The following is an 18,502-nucleotide window of genomic DNA, read 5'->3' as shown; positions in this document are numbered from 1 at the left end:
GTCAGTGTATTTTCTGACATCCTGCGACTCACAGAATGCAATGCTGTTTGGTGTTTTGGTTTTATAAAGTGTTAAGTTCACACCCCAACTGATGCGCAGTAATATACGTATTACTGTGAGCAGTGAACTGTAATGTATAACATGGTGCAAGTATAATGTGTTGTTAGGACTGAAACACAATTGCACATAATTCTTACAAGTTTTTTGTGTATTATAGTTGGGAAATCTGTATTTTCCAGAACTGATGTGCCACCACTGCACATGTGCAGGACTTTGTCAAAAAAGTATTACAAGCAACAAATTTAAAGCACATATTTATGCCCCTTCTCTCCAATAGTAAATCCCAAGGACACCATCAACAGAACAATGTCTGTATTTTAAAATGATTGCGTTTTAACACTGAAAAACAGTAGCACAAAGTAGCAAGATTGACAAAACATTAAGAATTACAATATGTGCTTTAGAAAAGGAATGAGGTCAACACAGTGTAACAATGCATTTGAAATTGTTGTAAAATCCTTATGAAGTGGCAACTTCCGGTGTTTCATGAGGAACTTAGAAATGTACTCAATGTGCAGTGAGAAATGCCCTGTGAAAACGCCACCGTTTAGAGTGGTACTTGTTTCAGTAGCACAGCTATTATTTTCTACAAGTCATTTATACTGGTTGAATCCACAGCAGATGTGTGGGGACTAAAAAGACATAACAGTCTTGCATGATCTCATTACAGTTAGTTTCTTTTAATATATTAAAACTTGTGTGCATTTTTAATTTATTTATTTTACTGAAATAAAACATGTAATTACTTGTTTTGACTTTCTATGTTTGTATTCTGCAGTTTGCACACTAGAAAAAATGATTATGTGACCCTCCAAATCTTGCTGATGAGGCGGCAGTGTGTTTTTTTTACTCTCCTCTGGGCATGAGGTACACTGTAAAACCTTTCACCTTATAATTACAGCAATATACTGGCAGCAGCTTCGCCACTGAACTACTGTTTATTTACAGTACCCATACTTTTTTTTAAATGTTAAGGTATTTCACTGTAAATAGACATACAGTTTTTTACTGTATTAATTGCATTTACAGTATTATACTGGCAGTGGTGTAATACCCACCTTTTCCTTTATTTTCCCAAGATGCATTGTTATTAACAGTAAATACCTGTCATTGGTAACATTTGCAGTTAGTGCTGTAATATTACTTTCTCTCAGAATGGATTGCCCTTTACAGTATGATTATGTACAACAATACAGCAAGAAACAGTGATATTTTAATTTATTTAACTGAAAAGAGATTGTCTGTCCAACTAAGAGATAAATGGAGACATAAGACAGGATTGTAACAGCAGTGTTGACTGCACCTCCTCCAGATAGGCGAAGAGGCCTGGCCTTATTTCACTAAGGACTTGGTGCCATCTAGAGGTAGGACCTGATGTGTCCCGTCTTTGCCTCTTGACTGGGGTGATACAGTCTCTGCTACAGGTCCATAATGGTCCAGCATATTATATAAATGAAAAATCATGATGCATAATACAAGAAAAAATGTTAAAAGCTGTGATTTAGGGTGTGTATAGATTGTCTATCTTTAACACAGCACGTTTATTTTTTAACAGAAACCAACACAGGTTTTATCTAGTAAAGATAAGAAAATAATTCCATACGTTAAAAGTCACAATACTACGTGTACTACACAAACTACTGCTGGAACAAAGTACAAAAGCTCAAATATACAAACTACAGTATCATGATACATAAACACATAGCTTTATGTTTACAAACTAAACTATCAGTACAAATGTATAGTTTAACTCATAGTGACATTATTGCATACAGTACCACATAAAACCGTCCTTGATAGAATATTTGATGATTCTGAGTAAATTAAAGTTATTATATACAGTAACAACCTGTGCTGCAACTAAAAATCATTTTCATTACTGATTAATGCTGATTATTTCTCTATTTCATATTTAGTCTGTAGTGAAAATGTCTCACAGCCCACAGTGATGTGTTCACATTGCTTGTTTAATTCACCCCTCAGTCCAAAATGCAAATATATTTAGTTTGATAATCATATATGTCCCCCAAAAAAGAGCAGAAAGGCATCGTTTTTTGAAACGTGACTGAGGCGATTAATCGATTATTAAAACTATATGTTAAATCATTGACCTTGTACAGTTTGGTCTGATTAAGTCAAATTTTCAGAACTAGAAGAAAAAGCGAGCGGTTTGAGAGTCTACTTCTTGCCTCGGTAATGGGCACCGACCACCATGTAGCTGTCAGGTGAGATGTTTAAACTAGGCGGCTTCGCTTTGTCCCTGCAGACCCTGACCTCGGATCTGCCCGATGGCCCTCCTCCCTTGCAGGGGTCGTGTTTCTGCAGGTAACTTAAGAAGGTCTCCCAGCCTCCGCCTACACGTACCATTACATGACGCTCATTCAGCATCTGCAAAGGTGACACATGGAAGCACAGTCAAGGAGGGGAACGCAGGGGGAAAAGTGTGCATATATTTTCTTCCAGGATGTGTTTATGAATAGAATTCTCAATTATATGGAAAGCAGTCCTCCCCCCACACACACATACACCAATCTAATATTTGCAATCATGTGTAGCTCTGGCTATGAAAGGCAAATGATCTCTCAAATAGCTTTGTCAAAATCTCATTAAACCAAATGAAACAACATCTCATGGCACCAGCTGAGCACACACGCAGGACTAATCCACATATGAACATGAATACACACACGCAGTGACGCACAAAGGCACACCCACATGGACCTGCAACATAGTATTTTGACTAAAAGGACTAATGTATAGCCAGTCTTTCTTTTAGCAGTAGAGAGGTCAGTTGGATTTGATCAACACATCCTTTAAAGACAGCCGTCCTTACAGCTGAAAACTAACCGCTGCCATGGCAACTACAGCCACAATATAAAGCCTGGGAGGAAAAATGAAAGGAGAAATTGAGATGAGTTTAGTGCAGACCCTCAACTCCCAGGAGGCAATGGCATTCCCAGGAGGCCTAGCAAATCCATCCGTTGTCCTGTCAGCACTGGCCCACCCCCTTCTTGCCTTATCGCCAATAAACCCTTCATTACGGAGCCATTAAGAATGTGATAATCCAAGCAGATATACTCTTCTTTGGGAGGTGTGTGTCACATGTATGGGATGAAAAGTCAATGGTACAAGCATGGACACACAACGCAACACAGAAAGGAAAGCCCAGACGTGGTCTGTCTCAGCTGTCATCCTGCATATTAAAATGTTGAGGTTGACAGGGGTCAAGTCCGACATCCTGAATAAACCACTTACCTGTCAGACATGGAGCGATTGTAAATCTGACTGGTCTTCATTCTCAAAAATTCATTCATTAACTAAAGTTAATTGTTAAGAAATTAAATATAAATAAATCCAATTGTCAGTTCCAACTAAATGTCATTTTGTCAGTATTTATGCTCACCTTTAATCTCTTTTTCATACAATGTAGTGAACACTTTTATGTTTAAATAAAGTTGCTTGATTCTGTTAAACCAGCTTAGATTATTGGAGATTTCAAAGCTTTTCTCAGATGTTTAAAAAAAGGAAGAAAATTAAATTAATCATCTAATTGTTTTTAGAAATCCATATGTCACTTGATTGTTGGTTATCTGGCTTTATATGTGCTGGTTGTGTGGCTGTTTGACTATCTCAGTTTCTTGTTCTGTTGCCTGATTAAATAAATCTGTCTTTTATTATAGTATATAATTTTTATATTGCTATATGCAATGGTATATTATGCATCATAACTGTTGCAAAGCAGGGACATATGCTGCCAATTAATCTATCAAACTGATCATTTAATGAAAAACAAAGTCAGCCTCTCTCTGCACTGTAATAGTCAACACAAGCCCTCTTTGTGAGGCAGACCCCCCCCCCCCCTTCAGGTCTCCGTACAAAGTGTGCTACGTCTGCAGCTCATAAACTACCGCCTGGATTCCCCTGTGTCCTCCCTGGCAGATCCATTGATTCTCTCTCTCTCTCTCTCTCTCTCTCTCTCTCTCTCCTCTCTCTCTCTCTCTCTCTCCTGCTGAAAGATACATGAGTGTACTCAGTGAGGAGTCATTTAAACACCTGCCAGTAGGAGGCACGCTTTAGCCACATACACTGCTCTTGATGGTGTTTTTTTTTTTAGTACAGCTAGTCCTTTTTACAATGTACAGTACATAGACAAACTAAGCAGCATTAAAGAATATGAGCTGATGCAGGCACATGTGTGTCTCTTTTCTATTTTTCTATTTTCTTTGCTGTACTCAGGTCTTGGGCTACCTGAGATAAATTAAAGTGTATTTATGAATATATATTGCATGTTTGAGAGCCCCTGGGACAGCATATGGATTTTTTTGTGGAATAGCATTTGGCATTTCTTTTATTTATTTTGCTCACAGCTACGTGAGAAAGGGTAGAGAGAAGGGGGGGAACTTTGCCATTTCTAATTAATTATTCAAGATTTTTTACCTTTTCTTTCGGAAGAACAAAAGGTGTCGTATGTTGTACAGTTTTGGAAGCCCTTTGAGGCAGGTTTTTGATATTCGGCCATATAAATGATATAGAGTTGACTTATTTTAAAGGATGAGGAGAAAGATGCTAGCATCATGGCCCTGGAGATGGCAACGTCAGTCGGTCGGTGCACCACCTTTTATCCAGACTGAAATATCTCAACATCTACTGCATGAATTGACATGGAATTTTATACAGACATCCACAGTCCCTATGGGGCGAAGCCTAATGACGCTGGTGATTCCTTAAGTTTTCCTCTAGCACCACCATATGATACACATTTGAGTTTCATCTTCCCCTCAGGATGAATTTAAATAACTAAGGTGAATCTTTAATCTAATGAGACGATACCTGCAAAAAAAATGACATCAGCATCAGCTGTACTTTGTGTTTAGAAGCGAAACTAAGATGGTGAACAAGGTAAACATCATACCTGCTTAGAATTAACATGTTAGCATTACCACAGTGACCATGTTCGCATGCTGCCGTTAGCATTTAGATCAAAACACCAATGGGTCTAACTGCAGTCTCATTCCAATGTAAGGTCAAAGGTCAGGGTCACCTACACAACAAAGACCCTGGAGATTCTTTGGAGTCAATGCCTTGCTCAAGGACACTTTAGAACAAAGGATGGTGAAGGGGTCTTCTACCAAAATGTTAAGCTAAAGGCAAGAAAAACAATGTCATCATCCTCATGTTGGTCCTGATTTTGCCTTCGTCTTCACAACAAGATGTCTACATTTTACTTTTTAGGTTTATCTTTTATGTAGATAGCATGATGAACAAATAATTGATGTGGCATGATATTGAAAGGTGTTTGAATGTGTTTTCCTTCCATTGACACAGGCAGACAGTGTCGCTGCTACAAAGCTGAAGGAGAGCCTAATTGGGCACAGAGAAGAAAGAAAAGCCTCCCTCTTTTTTAACACCAAAGAATGGCGGAGCACTCCAGGGCCAGCAGGATTGAATAGACTCCAGAGGGAATAGAGAAGGGGGGAAGAGGTGGGGTAGAAAGTTTACATGTGAGGAGGGGCGGTCACGCTCAGCTGCTCATTAACACGGTGTCTGATTAAACCCCTCACTAATGACTTTGTCTCGGTAATCAATAGTATCTGCTCTTTAAAAAGATCTGTACACACTGAATGGCACGCTCTCCTAGGAGTTGCACAGAGGTTATCGTGGTATGGTAATTGAGGTTCATGGCGTTTTTCTCTGCACACATGTAGGCAGCTCAAGGTAATGGATGGAGTTAGGGTCGATGGGCTGCAGCGCTCTATTCACACAGCCGAGGTGTGTTTGAGAAAAGGGAAGGGAGCAGTGCAAGTAGCATCTACAAACTAGTAATTATACCTTGAAATTGACAGACGGCTACAGAGTTATGGCGGAACATTGTTTCTGCTTGTAGGCTGCATGGAAAAGGTGAACGCAAAAGGTCAGCAGTTGAGAGAGTTTAGAAAAACAATCCTTGAGATATTAATATATGAAAGAAATAAAAGTTGTTTTTGCCTTCTGCTGTACCTGATATGAAGTAATAACAGGATTTTATCATCATATCTTTATTGCCTTTCTTTGATGTGGTGTTCTAACAAGTGCTGCCGTTTTGACATTGACAGGTCTGCTGTGGAGAAACAGGTGTTCTGTGACTTGAAGGGAGACATTACTATATATTGTCTGTCAGCCAGTCTAAAATGTAGCTGAAACTATGTTGTACGCAAGCAGACGCTGACACTAGTATTGATCACCAGTTAGCAGGGTGATAGGTCAATAAAAACAATTAAATTGGTTTCAACTAGTGGCCAATTTGCCACCAAAGCTGTGATACACCTCTGTGTAGTCTATATCCACAATGTTCAACTTCTGGGATTGTTCCGTTCCTGCTGGAAATTCTGCCGGATTTCACCCTTTTGTGTGGATGTCTGTTACCTTTGCTTTCTTTGTCTGGGAATTTTAATCTCTGGTCAATTTATGAGGACTATGGTTAACTTCTCCTCAGATTTCTGCAGGGTCAGTCCATCTGTCCAATCTGAGTTTTCTGAAAAACAACCTTTGAATGTACATGTGTTCCACCAAAACAAGTTCCATCCGGAGACTATTTTGCAGTGGCATCGTTGCACTGTATGGCACTTAGCGCCGCCCACGACGATTGTGATTGGTTTAAAGAAATGCCAATTAACCAGAGCACGTTTTTCACCCATCCCGAAATGTTGTGTGAACTAGCCAGACCCTCCTCCACAGCGCTGTGACAACTTATTGTTTGATCCCTTTTGAATTAAGCCATGAATTAAACATATGATGTTTGTCAAATTAAGTCTCAGTTTTTAATAAAAGGTATAGGACTGTGAAAATACTAAGACTACACACTTCAAAGTCAAATGGGTGACGTCTCTCTGAAGCTTTGGTGTCTATGTGTTTTGTACCAAGATATAAAGTTACTCACACAAGCAACGAATCTTGCTTGTTTTTTCGCTTCTCGACTGATTAACCTTTGCTGGATGGAACGCAACTGGTAAGATGAGGTTACGTGTGTTGTGGAACGTAGCTAAGCTAGCTAGCTAACGAGCAAACCAAGCAACATGCAAGGTGATGTATACTGTGGGAGGCGAGAGATGTAGTTCACTGAGCACACAAAACTAAATGGTACTACAACAACAAACAACAAACAGTAACTTTGTTGACTTGCAAAATTATCTTTTAATTGACAGACATCATATGTGTAATTCATGGCTCACATCAAACGGGATCAAAAAATAATTAGTCTCTCCCTGTTCACTACCATTTTTTCAAATTAAGGTCCCATCAGGTCCATCGGAAGGGGAGGAACTTTGCCTTTTGATGTTATATATTGTGAGATCATATCCTGTTCAAAATAAACTATTCTTCAATGTAAAGCATGTACAGTAAGTTTTAATGGATTTATGGATAATGCCTTGCAGACAATTCACTCTACACAGTGTAAAATAAATATACACTGAAGCTGTTATGTTGTTTCTTTTTGTATAATTGGATGGTTGTATGCAGCCAGTGAAGTAAAACCTTCTTATATTCAAAACCCTCCACACCTCAATGGACTTGGACTCCCAAGTGGGCTGCCATTTGAACCGCACATCACGGTCATATCTTCGCCAAATCATTCTGAAAGAGACGTGTTTGTTTTTCCTTCAGGTTGGAACTCTTTGCTGAAGGTCTATGTGCTGAATAAAATCATTGTCAGCTCAGTCTTATCCTGACCATTGGTTGCCAAGCAACCCTGCCTCCCCGAAGGCCATTCCTCAAGCCTTTGTACAGACGCACACGGGTTGTGCACGACTCAGGGAGGCTGAAAGGCATCTACGTCTCCATCCCAAACCATTGCTTATCAGTCACTCTGACACACTGCACTTGTTGCTGACTCAGCTGTTGATTAATAACCTGAGGGCCTTCGCACCTCACATCTCATTATGTGGTGTAGCATCTCTGACGCATCTTCATTTGGCCAACCATTAGATTGGGTTTATTTCTAACAAGTCATGGTATCAAAGTGTCAAGTTATTATTCCACGCAGCTAATTTTACATGAATGTCTCTAATTTCAAATAATGTATTAATTTTCCATCCTGAACAAACCTTGCCTTCTAGAAAATACATTCAATTACAACTAATTTGTTTTAACTGTTGTGTTTTGATGTGAAACATAATTGCAGAAATAATTATGTTCAGTGGCAATCTTTCCTCAGGAGTAGAAAGTGCTAAATTGTTTGCACTGCACACAAGTCATTGAGAAGAGGTCAGTGTAGAGGATTGACGTGTGAGTGTGGTTCACATATTAAATCTTGTGTGGGATCTTAGATTATGGTTAGGAAAGCTGGTTGCGGATAAATAATAATAAACATGTCCTGTCTTGTGCTTCAAGTCTGGACCTTTTCAATATTTAACCACCATATTTCCCTAACTTTAACCTACTGCGAGTGCCAAAACATAACCATTAGAAGGTTTAATCCTGCTTTGGTTGCTACGAATGAAACCGATGATATACTGAAACAATTTTCTTTTTTTTAAGTTTTCATAATGTGTCTCTCAAATATAAATATAATAGCTTGGAGACAGGGTTAGCGTGAACATACTCACCCGTATATATAGAACTTTATCCCCAACACGGTAGCAGCCTTTAGGTTGCTTCTCTACAAGAAACTTGATCGGACAGCTGCAGGGGGGGTTTTCGATGATGTTTCTCACCTGGAAAAGGTTAGACAAAGAGAGGGCAAATCATACAAGATATGTATATGTAAGTATCTGTAAGCTCAAAAAAGATAACTTTCACTGACGTACAATATCATCCAAAATGTTGCTGGTGCCTGTGCTCCTCCTGCTTTTGGATGTGCTAGAGGAACGAGGAGCTGCAGGTGAGGAGGTGATGGGAGCTGTAGCTGTGGGAGTGTGTCTGGTTATTGCGGTAGAGGAGACTTTGGGAGTGGATACCAGTGTTTGGCCTGGCGAGGGTGCTGACAGTGAAGCTGAAGCAGATGTGTTAGTGGTGCAAGATGAAGAGAACAAAGGTGTTTGTGTTGAGGCTGTGGTTGTACAAGGGTTAGAGGCTGAGAGGGAGGGCTGAGGAGGGGATAAACATGTAGGTACTGGGTTTGTTGTGGCTGATGGAAGATCAGAGGCAAGGGAGGCAGCGAAGGGTTCAGACAGACAGGTTGTGCTTGGAGTGAGGGGCGCAGGAGGAGGAGAGGGGGCTGGGGGTAGGGATGAATGTGATGGTGAATACAATGATGCAGGAAAAAAGGAGAAGGGCAGAGGGGATGATGGAGATAAGCACCCCGCCTCCTCCCTCTCTATCTCTCTCTCCAACTTCACCAGCCCCGGAGGCTCCACTCCATACCTAAGAGAGAGTTTTAACAAATATATTTCAGCAATCTTCAGGATAAATCAACACACAGGAGAAGATTTCCACCCCAGTGAACACTTGAACCCCAGGGGATACTTCTGCAGTCACCAGGGGATGTAGAAAGACTGAAAATGAAGTAGCTCGACTAATTTAAACTAATTTAATTTAAAAACTATATTCACATATTGAGTCATCTGTAACTTGTTGCAAGTGTGAGCAAAACTTTTGCAAGTGGTGGATAAAATGCTTAAAGTGTTATCTAAAAGAAATGGATAAACATGGTAAAACAAGTAAAAGTCTCAGATGACCAGTTTAAATTAAAGAAAAAAAATTAAGAGTATAGGATAAATTGATGAAATGCCTAGCATTGTTTAAGCATGTTGCATCTTTGGGCATTTTGTCTTTGTCAGCAGATGAAGGACACTTTCTCTAACATCAAGAAAAATTAAACCCAGAGAGTTGATGTGTTCTGCTCAGTGTGACTCAGTTGTGATGTACTTGAGCTGTAACAGCACTTTTGCTTGCTCTGGAGGAAACTACTGGAACTGTTGGGTCCTTGTGGATTCTGGAGTGTGGTCTAGACCTGCTCTATCTGTAAAGTGTCTTGAGATAACTCTTGTTGTGATTTGATACTATAAATAAAATTGAATTGAATTGAATTAACACAGGTAGGGCAGTTACCTGGCTGCAATCCGTCCCAGCTCCATCAAGCACAGGCACACCTCCCTAGGTTGCTTGTGGAGCACTTCACACAGCACGCGCAGGAAGTACAAACAAAGGGGTTGGAGGGGTAGAAATAAAAAAAAGTCAATCATCTGAAAGGAAAGATGTCTCCGGAGATAAACTTTTGTCTGTGTCAAAAGAAAACAGCAGCTGCAGTCTGAACAGAGAGGGCCCATTTCAGGAGGTAATCTGTCTCTATTGTGCATCTCTATCTTTGAAGCTGAGCAGGAAATCCTGTGGATGTGCAGCTGAGGGCATGAGGGCATGAAAGCCCCATAGACAAGTCAGCTTCTCCTGCCTCCAATCCACTACCTGTACATTAAAAAGGAGGCTCTGTGCACTCAGTTTGGACCAGAAAAAGTCCCAGTTAGTTAATCTGTTGATGATGATGATGATTTGGTTGAGCATGCATGAAACTTTGTATAATATAACAACAAAATACAATTGTAATGAACAGAAAATATGTCACTATCACTGGTATTTTATTTTCATTCACCTGTATTTGATATCCACCATTACCATCATCATGGCTGCAGCAAGAAAAGAAGATGAGAGACAAGAAGAAGAGTAATCATCTGTTCTTTGTGTCACTGAGGCAGTAAACTGAAGCCTGTCAAAGTACAGTAAGTTTATTCTCGCCGTCACTCATTTAGTCAAGTGAAGTAGGATAGTCTGCCTGCAGGGGAGGGGGGGTGGGACCTATTGTTGGGGGGGATTAACCTATACATTATCATTCTCACAAACAAACAAGTAAAAATGAATGCATTAATTTTTCAAGCATGCATGTTATTTTGTACAAGCAACAAATTATGTGCAATGTATATATCTTTTGACAAAATAAGACACATTATGCTGAGTCATTCAAATTTATTCAGACAAAGGGTCAGAAGTGGGAAAAAGGTTTGTCACTAAACACACTAATTAAACAGCACCTGAGGGATTGAGGAGGAATGGAAATATTTAAGGAGAAATATAAATGACATGATGTTCTCACCCAACAAATGGACTACAGTAGAGAGACGAACACAAATACACAATCAAATGGCTAGAAACAGCTCTTGTGACTTGTTGTGTAATCCTGCCTCAGTGAGATGAAACTTAACGTCTAAAGATTTTAGTTTAATTAATACTACAAGTGTTGCATGACATGATTCCCTTTAGAGCTCCTCAAATCCATAATGTTAGGCACAATCTCTGGTCTTAACTCACCCAAATCCTCTGACTCAAAAAGGTAAGCCTCATCGACGCCTATCTTTCGACACCAGTAGAGGAAGTTGGCAGTGTTGTCTCGGGCGAAGAATGATCCAGAAGTTGCATCAGCTCGCCAGTGGATCACTCTTCTGATTAAAGGCTGTGACTGTTTTCAACACACACACACACACACACACACACACACACACACACACACACACACACACACACACACCACACAGGAAGTGGAAACATGTTAACAACATCTGAAACAATACAAAAATCTATTTATTATGTATTTGTGTGTGGCGGACAAATCCGGAACACAATCTTATCAAAACATAATCTACTGTAGCAAGGTGAGGCTAAGTAATTACTGAATGCACCACCAGATCCTGACATACTGTACATCCTCGGACATACTGTGATTGTTTTCCGTAACAAACTTTCAAGCTTTCTAGAGTGTATATCTAATTTCTGAGAACTGGTTTTGTGTTTCTGTGATCTGCTTGATTCTTCCCTTCTGTATACATATATGTGTGTGAATGTGTGCGTTACTTTGTCGTTGCAGCACCTTGCCATTGTTGGTGCGCATCATCTTGTCCTGGAGCAGCTGTGCAAGCTCACAGAGGACAACGCCGTTATCCAACTTCTCCATCAGACTGTCTGCTTTGAGGTCCACACCTGAGGATACACACACAAACACTGAATTATGTACAGACACTCATAGTTAATACTCAAGGCTTGTCATCTTGCTTTTTGCCAATTATCACATAAAAATACTAAGCTCTTTCCAAAAGAGGAGTTTAAACAATATAGGCTATTCCAATGCAAAATCTGCAAAATAAAAATCTCAATAACATAACATGCAGCTAAAAACAGTTTGTTGTATTGTTTTGCAGCAACAGATAAAAGTTTTGACTACAATTTTTTCGTAAGCTGGGTCTTTCAAAGCTGACAAAATATCAGAACAATGTTGAAGAAATGCAAAGAAAACAAGGTAAAATGCAAAGGATTAGCTGATAATGCTGTCAGATGTCTCCGTTATTCATTAAGTGAAGGTGAAAATGAATCCTAACCCAGATGTTTGAGTTATCTGCTGAATTTCAATATAAAAATTAAAGTTCCCAGGAATCTTTTGATCGTGATTGATAAGCTGGTAAACCTCCATTTTTGTTTCTCTCTGAGAATTACACATGGTATACTCAACTGCACATGCCTTTTGCAGTAATCACATATTTGTTACAATATCCTATTGCATAGAAAATCTCAAGGGGAAGACATCTGTTTTTCAGATGTATGGATTTACCAAATACCAAATGTAGCCACAGAAATGTTTTGTCTAAGAAAAGATGTGAGGTGGTAAACAAATCAGGTTTCAAAAGCTCTATTCTGATTCCAAATATAACTTTTTGGCTCACAAGCTATTTTGTAGCTTCTGTAGTTGCATACTGTAAGTCAACAACGTATCCTGTTGGAGTCTTGTCACTTTCCAGATACCTTCCAACAGGCTGCGGCATGTACAGATCCTTTATGTTCCTTTACGAAGGATCATCCCTTACCCTGGAGTCACAGCCTTATGAAGAAGTATTTCAAGGATTTTGGATAATAAGTAGGTTAATTTGCCTGCGTGTTTAATGCTAGTGCAGCTTTTCAAATTATTCTTGAAAATAAAGATCTTCTTAATCTTTAGTTTTTAATCTCTAGATAATTGTTTACTGTAGCTGATGTCCAGACAGTGTTGTGAACATTAGGGTTGTGAATCTTCATTGGTCTCACAATTTGATTTGATTGTGATTATCCTGTCAACTATTCAAATTGATTTGATACCACGATGCATCACAATGCATCACCTCCTAAATATTATTGTATATTGCTAGACATGGCTTTCATCAACAAATTCAAGCAGTCAGATATATGTATTTAAACTCCTCTTTTTTGTATCTGCTCTTAAAAAATACACTTCATGAATGTAGCGGAGTCTGAACACAGCAGACCACAGACAAAAGGCAAAAAATCAACATGCAACATAAGTAGGCAATAATCGATTATAGTCTGTCACTGCATCAATGCAGAATGGTCCAGGTCTGCATTGCAATGCATCGATGCAATGATTAATTTCAAAACCCCTGGTGAAAATAGGTGGAGGAAAACTGTCTCACCCATTAGTGTGTTGAACCAGAAGGCCAGGTCTTCTTTCATAGGCAGCAGGCTGGCATCATGGCGATAAGGCAGCCACTGGTTGTACTCCTGAGGACTGGCGAGGCCAGGCCCAGAATGTCTGTACTTTTGGTCAAGAAGACAGTTCATCCCCAACCCGGTCAGAAGCCTCGGGCTCAGAGGACCGTCTTGACTGGTGTTCATCGCTTCCACTTCGCTGTCCATGCTTCAGCTAAGATCCGTCTTTGACAGACCCTGGTGGACCAAATATTAGATGCTTTTTAATGCTCCTAGGTTTTTATTTGGACATTTTGCATGAACTGAGTTTAGTCTAATTTACCAAAGTTTTTGTCACAATTTGGAGAGTTTGGTTTTAGATTTGGTTACAAATCAAGAATTGAACTACTGTAATAACAATAAAACTACAATTCCATGTTTTAAATCCAAATAGCATTGCAATGAAAAGAATTTTGTGATATTTCTCTGTGACATTTTGTCCACACAAATAAAAAAGCAACAATACATGTTGAAACAACATATACACTGGCTTCTATGTACAGACCTCACACTCACAACACACAGTCATTAATCAAAGGGATTAAACTGACTGACTAAAGGTTTAATAATATGTACAGCTGCAGCCCTGAGCCAGTCTCCTGGTGCGGCTATATGGCTCATTTGTCCTGTTCCCAGAGCAGCCTCCATCATAAAGCTCAGCCCCATGCAGAGACATGCTGAAACTGCCAGTAACACTCACTGCTAATCAGCTAGATTTAAGGCAACAACACATTCAGTGGGTCACTGGGTCTGCTGAGTAATCTACAGTAGAGACTTGGGATAAGCTTGATTTTTTCCAGATGACTGACTAAAGTTTCACTGTAAAGTAATAAAACTAAGCAAACATTCAGACTGAGAACATCCCCGGCATTTAAACAAGGGGCTGCGATGATGGGGGCTGTGTTGTTTATGTAAGGTATTGGTGAGACATGGAATACGATCTGGGAAGTCCAGTTTGAGTATATTTAAAGATCTGTGAATTGTAAGGCTTCTCAGATGCCAAAAGAAAAGTGCTTTGAGCTAAATGCAAAGATGAGTAACAGTGCTAACATGTCCATGTCCACATTCTAGTTTAGTTAATGTGTAAGCATGCTAACTTTACTAATTAGTACTAAATTAGATGTACAGTCAAGGCTAATGCAATCACTTCTGCAGGTATTTGGTCATAAATCAAAGTATTAGACAAATTGAAATGTGGATAACAGTAAATGGAAAGTGAAAAAAATCATAGAGATTACAATTCATCCTAAAGGGAACAAGAGTGTCTTATTAAAAATGTCATGGCAGTTAATCAAACGTTGAAATATTTTAGTCTGACCAAAGTGGTGGATAGACCGACTGAGGGACAGAGCTGCCATCACTGGAGCAGCTAGCATGTCTAATACAAATCTGTTCTTTAACAAAGACTTTATTTGTTAGCAGAATTGTCAAATAGAAGCACACCTGGAGGGCAGATGTTTAGGACCCAGAAAGGCAGCATCATAGCTGGCTTTTTGAGCTCATTTAGTTCTACACCACCTGTGTGTTTTTGCACTGAAGTACCTGTAACTCACTGTTGCTGATCCTTATAACAAGTTCAAATGTAGTTTGTTGTAAAGTTGCCTTACAGTATCCCAGCAAAAAGCAGATGACAAATCCCTTGCACATGATCACAGAAGAAAGGGCAAAGATGTACATGCAGTTATGTATGTCAGGGAATTCTGAGCAGAGCCTGTGTGAGATAAATGTGAGGATGTTGTAGACACGCGGTTCTTACTGGACATAGTGAAAAGGGTCTTTTGTAAACATGCAGACGTGGGACAGAGACATGGTATAATGGAGAAGGGGCTGCCTGCCAAGTTTGACGCTGGTTTACAGGTTGATCAGCAGGGCATGGGAGCGTCTGTCTCTAACAAAACATCCAGGTGCAATATTCACACCTCGGCTACAGGATGGCTCGGTGGGGAAGGGAAGGCAAAGGTCAGCTACTGGCCTAGCTCTCAGACACTAGCAGCCTTTATATTCCTGGAGAGCTAAGGGTCCATGTCTGTAAACACACAACACACAAGCATGCACGCGCACACACACACACACACACACACACACACACACACACACACACACACACAGGCCCATGCTTGTATCAGTGTTTCTATTCCACCTGATTAACTTTACATAACTTTAAGTAAGAATTCCTTAAGTGGTATTTCACAGCCTTTAATTGTTTTTTTTTCGGAATGAGAGCAAAAATCTTTGGAGAATGAAACCAAAGCATATGTCTGGTAAACAACTAACTTCACAACTAGATTACACAATTCTGTTTCCTTACATGACAGACACCACTCTCATGTTTACTTTGGAAAGAAAATAGCAAATGTGTCACTTAAAAGAATCCTCTCTTCAGTCAGGAACATGTGTCGCTGTTTCCACAAAGTAATTTCAGTAAAAATGCTGTTACTGTATCACCTGCAGGCTTATGCATTCTGTTTTTGTCTTTCAAATCCTGTTCAATATTCACTCTCTGTGGCAACTGTTTGAAAAAAAACATTCATAATAAATCATTACGGTAATAACTTCAAGTGGATGTCCGACAGCACTGCTGAAGCTAAAGCTTTCTCTGTCAGTTTTGAGTCAATGATCTGGTGCCTCAGTGTAAAATGTCCCAGCTTAAAAGAGGTCATGTAAAACAAGTGAATGAATAAAAGGCATTAAATGAATAGAACAGCATAGTAAGGTATAGTGAGGTAAAGGTTTCAGCGATGCTCTCACCCAGTGGCTTTCCTTACGCTGCTTCTAGACTAAATAAACCTCATATCAACACAGGATGGAAAGGTCTGTTGCCTGCTGCACCCTGAACAGTGGAGACTTACTGTGCTCCTGCTCCAGTAAAACACAAAAAAATACAATTTTGGCACCAAGATTTTAAAATATAGGCCACACATATACTTTTGATTGATTGTTTTAGTGTGGGGTAAATTAAATAAACAATGAGCCCCTCTGAACAGTCTGTTCATTGAGGGAGTTCTAACTCAACTTTTTCTTTTTCCTACCGAGGCAATGGTCAGACATCATGAACATGTTGGAGGATTTATTTCTGTGTAGGTATACTGAGTGCTTAAACTTAAGCTTTAACTCAATTTTAGAACCCACATTAAAACATACAGTATTAGGGTTAGGGTCTTCTGACTACAAGGCAATTTAACAGCTTTTTCTGGAAAATATTAACTGCACAAAAAACTAAAAAAAAACTAAAAAAATTAACGCTTTAAATTGTATAGTTCTGATCTTAAATTGTGGGAAAACACCCATTCATGAGTGCTATATGCCAATGTAAAATGCATGTGACAACTCACTTCAGTCATCGTTTTGTAAAATAATTTTAAACCAATTGGAATTATATTTAAATTCGAAACTGCTGCGCTATCCATGTCATAAACAAAAACATAACAATGTTTAACATTATAACAAAAACGAGAAGTTAAAGTGAACGACCTATACTTACAAACACTGGCGACATGACGAAAAAACGTTTGTAGAAACAGTGAAATAAGAGATATCTCTTATTTCACTGTTTCTACAAACGTTTTTTCATAATTACAGTTTGTCTTACCAACCTATCAACCTAACATCCTAATTGTCAACATGTGCAACATTAAAGTCCTAACTTTTATCAATATTAGAAATGAACAGTAGCATTAGCATGCAAAAATATACTTACTTAACGCTAACAGAAACAGCAGATTTCCTTTTTCATCAAAGTTTCCTCTCAGTATCTTCTCGCCTGCAGTGTTCCTCTCACTGACACGCGCACACCACTCTGTGCCAGATGTTCATCGCCGTCAGGTTGGCCAAATGTAAAATACACTGGAACAAGGAGGCTGGAGGCTGCCCTCACTGTTAAACTCTCTCCTGTACACGCCTGCAAACGTGTGGCGTCAACTTACAAGATCGTGTTAGCTAGCTACTGAACACATAGTTTGTTTGGCTTTCTTTGACACGATTAAACAACGCGAGAAAAGTTACATTAGAAAACTTTACATGACATAGTGTAAGCAAACTATGAGTCAGTTTCTAATAAAACCATTCAAATTTGGCGCAGGCTGAATTTATTGGTGCGGTTGTTGGCTGATTTTTTTGTGAGCTCGACAGCTGACAGGAAGTCGACTTGGTTTCCATAGAAACACAGTTCCAATGAAACGGTGCATAAAGACATGAAAGCAAATTTTAGGTTGTGTTTTTTTTTAGTTCTGATTGCATGTACCTATAGTTGTTTCTATTTCTATAGTTTAGAAATTATTTGTAATTTGAGGGGACCATTTATCAAACATGTTCTCCAGCCTACTCAATGAATTCTGTACTGATCTGTACAACCATGGGATAGTTTCACAAAGCTAAGCAGGGTGCGATTTGTAAAAAAAAAACAGAGGGGGGGAGGGAATGTTTTTTGATCATGCACAACAAAACAAAATATGCAATAATTAAATCCCCATTTTAACACTATGGAAAGTGCCATTTGGCCAAGCATGCCAAAACACCACACATTTATGAACTTCAATATTTAATGGAAAATAATCTCAAAACGCAATGCACAATGTGGTGTCAACATAGCTCATCTATGGTGCAGCTACAGTAAAGCAAAGATAAACAAGATAAAGGTGGCATACAATGATGCATTTAGAATCTTGATGAAGCGTCCAAGATGGACCAGTGCTGGCCATCTGTGTGTGACCTGTAATGTTCCCACCTTCTACGCTGTGCTGAGGAAGTTTATGTACAGATTTATATGCCGATTAACTGAGTCAAATAATACTATTTAAATGCTATAATCAATCCTGCACTTAGTGATACCAGATATTCGTCAAAACTCTGGAATCACTGGAACACGCACCTGTACTTGTTTTAATCATTGAGCATTGCAATTGGTAAATTTGTATGTATGTGTGTTTCTTGTTGTGATATTGTTGGGGATCAGTTTGTTTATATGTAT

At 39.2% G+C, this 18,502-nt stretch overlaps 1 protein-coding gene across 2 annotated transcripts; it reads right to left on the bottom strand.

Moving 5' to 3' along the window:
* Nucleotides 1–800: 800 nt before the first annotated feature.
* gas2b (growth arrest-specific 2b) lies at nucleotides 801–17,656 on the bottom strand. Of its 2 annotated transcripts, none has more exons than XM_032509403.1 (8): nucleotides 17,234–17,656; nucleotides 13,482–13,734; nucleotides 11,894–12,003; nucleotides 11,338–11,485; nucleotides 10,087–10,150; nucleotides 8,844–9,399; nucleotides 8,643–8,750; nucleotides 801–2,448 (listed from the first exon to the last, which is right to left on the bottom strand). In XM_032509403.1, the coding sequence occupies exons 2-8, from the start codon at nucleotides 13,702–13,704 to the stop codon at nucleotides 2,239–2,241; spliced, it is 1,419 nt and encodes a 472-aa protein (XP_032365294.1). In that variant the 5' UTR covers nucleotides 13,705–13,734; nucleotides 17,234–17,656; the 3' UTR covers nucleotides 801–2,238. The 2 variants fall into 2 exon arrangements, with proteins under 2 accessions (XP_032365294.1, XP_032365314.1); XM_032509423.1 differs by having other exon boundaries at nucleotides 11,338–11,479.
* Nucleotides 17,657–18,502: the final 846 nt, after the last annotated feature.

Source organism: Etheostoma spectabile, chromosome 1 (assembly GCF_008692095.1).
Source record: "Etheostoma spectabile isolate EspeVRDwgs_2016 chromosome 1, UIUC_Espe_1.0, whole genome shotgun sequence".
NCBI lineage: Eukaryota > Metazoa > Chordata > Actinopteri > Perciformes > Percidae > Etheostoma > Etheostoma spectabile.
This window is presented reverse-complemented; position numbering and strand designations above follow the sequence as displayed.

What these genes read in the sequence shown, in the direction of transcription:
- gas2b (XM_032509403.1), bottom strand. Translation starts at nt 13,704, where the DNA reads ATGGACAGCGAAGTGGAAGCGATGAACACCAGTCAAGACGGTCCTCTG. An exon ending in CTGGGACGGATTGCAGCCAG is followed by an intron (nt 9,400 to 10,086) that starts GTAACTGCCCTA and finishes ACTCTCTCTTAG; the next exon opens with GTATGGAGTGGAGCCTCCGG. An exon ending in GCAACATTTTGGATGATATT is followed by an intron (nt 8,751 to 8,843) that starts GTACGTCAGTGA and finishes AACCTTTTCCAG; the next exon opens with GTGAGAAACATCATCGAAAA.